The following is a 5,954-nucleotide window of genomic DNA, read 5'->3' as shown; positions in this document are numbered from 1 at the left end:
TGTAAAATGATCTCTTATTTCCTGATCCGATTTCACATTTTTTTAAAAATATAATTAATGCTATGCACGCTCTATAAAACTGCTTGCTTATGAATTTTCTCATGCTGCTAGTGAAGGAATAAAAATCTTTAGTGCTTTCAACATTCTTTTAAAGATACCTAAAGATCCCTTACCCAAATCAACTCGTGGCAAAAAAATCCCTATATAATCCCTTTAAAATGATCGAAGGGGGGAAAAAATCTCTTTTGCTCTTGTATCGCGATGCAGAGAGACAAAGGGATTATATAGGAATAGTCTTTTAACAGTTTCATCATCGCTTCTTGTACATAATATGTCTCCCGTGATGGAATAAATTGAAATTCAAAAGTATCTTCCCTTCGGACACGCAACTGCAAAAAAATGGTTACACAGCCACAAACACACATAATTGGATTGAAAATATACTAATGTTCTAATTTAGACTAAAAATGCCAATTGCTGCAGCAGTTTTTTTTTTTTTTTTTTTTTTTATATCCATTCCATCTATCTATATCTATCATTACATTTTCTTTTCAAGCATCCTTCGGGGTATGATCCCACAGGTTGAGGAACGCTATAGTAGATGTAACAAATAAATTATTTAATCCTTTGAAATGTTTTATATCTTATTCTTATATGTAAATATCAAAAATTGAATCTCGAGATTTTGCCGAATCACTACGCTTCAGATCTCTCTGACTCCAGAAAAAGCACTCACATTTGTGAATTTTTGTGTATAAATGCAACAAAGGGGCGGGGGAGAAAGAAAAACGCATTGAACAACAATGATGAAACTGATATGTAATCTTAACACTGAATTCTTTTATTGCTATCGAAATTTCGACGATATCCATAGAATGAAGGTCAATCTGCTCGTATACATGTGGATATGATAGCGCAAAGAAATATATATGTATTAAATTTGGGTGTACAGATTTATTTTAGGAATTATAGATATGTATTATATTTTGAATCAAATCTGTCAAAAAGGAGATCATTTCGGTATGTTTATTTGCAGCTATGTGAATTTGACAACAAGAAATGCAAATACTAAGGATCCTTGTCAAATTTGTAGATTGAATCGATGGAAAGGAAGGTGTCCAAAACACAGACGTGGTTATCTTCATTATATTATGAACCAGAAAGTGCCCTGAGGGAGGGCACCCACGCTTACAAATTACTTCGACCTTTGTTGATCTGCCGCCTCCCTTCGAATTCTACTCTGCCCTGCTGTATGAACAGGATAGAAAGAAAACAAAAAAGATGTTACCCCTATTTGCAGAAAATACCCAATAACATGCTGCGATGTCTACATGATGTTGGCCGGGATACAGAATGTCGGTCAACATCGTGGAGATTCGTAAAATATTTTATGTTTATAGGGATATCGTCTTGTCTTTAGAAGAATGTTAAAGACAACGGCCCTCGAACTTCCCATTAGTTCCCAAAAACATTGTTACAATATTACCACGAATATGGAACCACATCCTGGAGCTATCGTGCAATATTTTGCTCTAATAGGGAGAGAACCCCCTATGGTTTATGTGTGAAAGAGAAATTTTAATACAGCATGAATAGGAAATGCATAGAGGGATTATTTTCGATTTTGTATCCCACATTTAATGAATACGATTATAAATAATTTTGTTTGCTGGTTTTTATTATGAATTATAATTTTAGAATATCATTTGTCTTTTTATTGCTTTATGAAGAGTATTTCAAGCATGAGTTGATGGGTGATCTTGTGTGGTTTCCTCAGAAATGCGCTTAATTGCTTCCTTAAAAAGAGAGTCCAGTTCAATTAAAACATTCTTTCTTTCTGGAGGACCGTCATAAGTCTTGATTATTGAATGTTTGACCTCCTCAGCTATTATATTTTTGGCTGAATCTAAAATTACAACCAAGTAGTCGCCAAAATCATCTGCTGAAGCAATTTCATCTTCCAGTTCCTTTATTTTACTTTCATTCTGCTCCAAAAGTTTAAGGGAATCCCTAAATTCTTGCTTCAGTTCCACCAAACGGCGTTTTGTGTTTTCTTTTAGATCGGTTAGCCGCTTGTTTTCTTCCTCCAAGTAGTCTTGTTTTTCTTTTTCTTGCTGTAGTTCCATGTTGTGTGATCGAAGAGCTGATATCTTCTTTTTCTGTTCTTGAAGTTTTACGGAAGTTTTCAACACATCATGCTTTAGTTTTCTTAAATTCTTGTTGTCCTTTGTCAAAGCAGTTGCTTTCGATGCATTGGTGCCTTCTAAACGTTCTGTCATAGTTTTCAGAATGCCTCCCGAGTCTTTAAACCATCTTGTTTCCTCTACAATTCTTTCGAAATTTTTACCTAACCTTCCTTTCAGACTTTCCTAGAATAAAACACACATCAATAGTTTTCGTATTGGCTGATATTATTAGAATGTTAAAAGTAGTTCATATATTTACGAAAATTTAACTTTAAATATGTGTTATTGATATTTTGCGGGATGAAAGTATATTTAAGATGAAAATAGTTAACTTCATCTTATGTCCTACGAAAGTGGAAACATATATTACATCATCAACACCTGTTGTTGTTGTTGTTGCTAATCTCCATGGCCTGACTTAGTCAGACCAAATCCAAAAATCCGTTGACAAGAAGAAAGTCAAAAACGAGGAAGGGAGAAGAATAAATTTATCCCGAATGAAGTCCTAAACAGTCTAGAATATGTTCAGCAGAGACCTGATGTTGGCAGCATTTTGGGCAAAGAGGGTAAAATTTGTCAACCGATTCATGGGGAGGGAAGTGCAGCTTCTGAGAGTCAAAGGACTGGAGCACCAGGAGGTAGAAGACTGTCTTAGTTCCTTCGTCTACAGATTTTAGCTGGGCATAGTGGAATGGCCTTCACGCCTTGAGTGACCAAGCTCCCGAAGTACTTCACCCATTCCGCCCAGGGACACCCTCCCGCCACGATGAGGCAATCTGTAGGACTTCGGAGGGTCATCAACACCTTATCTATCTTATCATTTTATATTGTGACATATAGTCGTACTCGCAACCCTACTGGCACACAATGCAAAACAACATTGGTACAATATTTTCATGATATTAGCCGGCATTCAGAATATCGGACAACATCGTGGATATATCGTAAAATATCTTGTGCTAATAAGGAATGAACGATTGTTTAGAGATCATTGTGGTAGTGAACACATGAAAAAATAAGATATAATGTTACGACGAACATCTATAGGAACATAATTCTGTTAATATATTCACCAAGAATATCCGATAATTTATAACATCTATGTGCCAAGAAGACATTTAGCACCAATGGTCCAACATTGATGCTAAATGTACTATTAAGCATATTGTTGCTTTTTTTACTTGTGGGTATCAAACATAGAGCAGAACTATTTCACCTATACGGTATCAAAAGGTTCACGTGTACAATTATGTACAATGATCACACAGGAAAAATTCAAAGTGTAGTTTCGCCCGTGAAACTAGCAAGAGTGATCTCCACAAAACTTTCTCACATATGCTCTAATAAGGGTATTATCCCTGAAAAACGCCATGCATAGTGTTTCAGGTACATGCCCATAGATGGCGTTTCTGTCGCGTGAGAATTTTTGTTCATTCAGTGGAAGAACGGATTCTGTCTTCTAGACGTGGCAGCCAATGCTAGTATTGAGAAAGGTGACCTACTCTGTGATAGTCAACCTGAAGTGGCACAAAATGTGCACGAAAATAAAATGGTGTTCACCAACGAGTTATTATTTGAAGAGATTTACACATGGCATTAGCGTATAATAACTACGAAATAACCATTGAAGTTATTTCGTAGTTATTATACGATACGTAGTTATTACGGCATTTTTACTGAATCTATCGTGTGATCCTTGGGAATTAATATCCTACATTCAGTTAATAGAATTCAGAAATAGACTTGAGGTTTTAAACACATTCTTCCAAATCGATTGAAATAAAAAAATCAACATAAAACCACACTTGTTGTCACAAAATTTAGAACTAAATTTGAAGGTATTTACGTATTAACGCCCCCATAGCTACAGATTTAGCGGTTTGGCGTTGAATTTTGAAAGTGATTGGCGGCACATAAAAACCGCCTACTCTGTTGCTGCGGTGGCGTTAATACGTCAGTAGTGCGAAATATTTAAGTCATTGCGTTTTCGAGATATTGCTTTTACATGCTTCTGATAGTGCAGACAGACAGAGAGTCAACCGCTTGTTGGATTTGGTTCAAGATTTAATAGGTATGTACACTATGGATACTAAATCTGTGTACTGAATTTCATCTATCCAGTGCACTTCGTTTTGTAGTTATCGTGTTAACTTACATTCGAACCGCCGGTTATCACTGTCATAAATAGTCGGATGTTTTCCAAACATGTGTTTTTGGGATTCAGGGGAGTCTAAAACGTGGAGATACGTCAAGATCTCGAGATTTAATGCTTCATATACGAAAAAATTGATTTCCACGTATCTTTCTCATATAAGCGTTAAATTGCAATTTTTATAAACATAACTTGCCAAATAACGAAATCCAACTGCATTTTTAACTGATATTTGGCGAGTTATCTCATTTTTGGCCGACATTGGCAATTTTAAATATTAGTAATTAGTATTCGGTATAATTAAATTGTATTTCAATCGAAATTTATTTAAATTCATGGAACACTTTCTGTAGCCTTGAGATTCGTAGGAATGCATATTTAGCTATTCATACTTTTATGTATATTGTCTATGTTTACTGTCATCGATAGTAAATTTCTCGTTCTAAGATTAATGCCCGGCCGCCAAAGTGGATTTTTTTAGTCATTTCTCGCAAAATGTACTACAGCAAAATTAAATTTTGCTGTAGTCTTGAAAGGTGTTTACTACCACTTCTTGTAGCCACTCAAGATGATGGACTTTTGGCAAATTTTTCGACGGTAGGCCGATTTTGTCATTCTTGGCGAGAAACCGGACATTAACCTTCAATCTTATCAAATTCCGATAATAAAATATTTTTGAAATCAGCTTACTTGGTAATCAAGCGATTTCTTTTCGAACAAATGCGCCATCTCTTCTTCGAGTGACTTTTCTTGCCGCTTTTTCATTACATTTGCTTTGGTCAATTCTTCCTCGTTGTCGGCATTGAGCTTGGATTCTATTTCATTTATCTTCTTTATAATTCTGTCTTCATCATACATCTCTAATATTTTCAGCTTCGCTCGCAAGCTTTGAAGCTGCTGCATATCATCCGCTATATCTTGGTTCACTTTTTTCAGAGTCAGGGCTATCTTTTTCGACTGTGCTTTCTCAATGCCAAGTCTGCGTTTTTCGGCTTCTGGAATATCAGATTCAATATTCTGATGCATACGACTTTGTTCTTGAATAGCTTTTTCTAATAAGTTTACGACATCGATCTTATCTTTTCTTTCTTCTTCATAAGCTTTCCGGTAGAGATCAACATCATCTTTTATTATTTCGCACATCTCCTTCCTCCAAGCGATTTTGTTTTCAAGGGTCTCAATCAAAAGTTTGAATGTTTCCTTCTCTAATGCCGACATCTTCGATTTCCCTTTCTTCTTTCCTTTCTTTTTACCTTTCTTGCCTTTTTTCTTCGCCATTTTGAGATCCTATTGTAAGACCTAATAACAGATCTTGTGAACTTACAAAATTTTGGCGAAAAGAAAAAGTGAACCAACCAACAAGAGATTCATTTTTAAAGTGTATTATTTGTGTGGCATTTGTGACGTAATCATGGATATTCAAGTATCTGCGTGCTTTTACCAGTGAATATAAATAATCACCTTTCATCTTGAGAACATTAAATGAAAGCTAAGTATAAGCCAATTTTGTGAACATTTTATCGTTAAAAATTAATTTTATTGTTGTGTTTCAATATAATTCTCATAATCTGGATATTGTTTGTGGATGTCATGGGCTGGACATTCATGATGGAAAT

General features: G+C 35.3%; 1 protein-coding gene across 1 annotated transcript; it reads right to left on the bottom strand.

Moving 5' to 3' along the window:
* Positions 1-1,736: 1,736 nt before the first annotated feature.
* Positions 1,737-5,616, bottom strand: LOC129971953 (protein hook homolog). Its single transcript, XM_056085933.1, has 2 exons — positions 5,029-5,616; positions 1,737-2,369 (listed from the first exon to the last, which is right to left on the bottom strand). The coding sequence occupies exons 1-2, from the start codon at positions 5,614-5,616 to the stop codon at positions 1,737-1,739; spliced, it is 1,221 nt and encodes a 406-aa protein (XP_055941908.1).
* Positions 5,617-5,954: the final 338 nt, after the last annotated feature.

This window comes from Argiope bruennichi, chromosome 6, assembly GCF_947563725.1.
Source record: "Argiope bruennichi chromosome 6, qqArgBrue1.1, whole genome shotgun sequence".
NCBI classification, from domain to species: Eukaryota; Metazoa; Arthropoda; class Arachnida; order Araneae; family Araneidae; genus Argiope; species Argiope bruennichi.
Note: the sequence above shows the minus strand (reverse complement) of the source record. Positions and strands in the feature narration are given on the sequence as shown.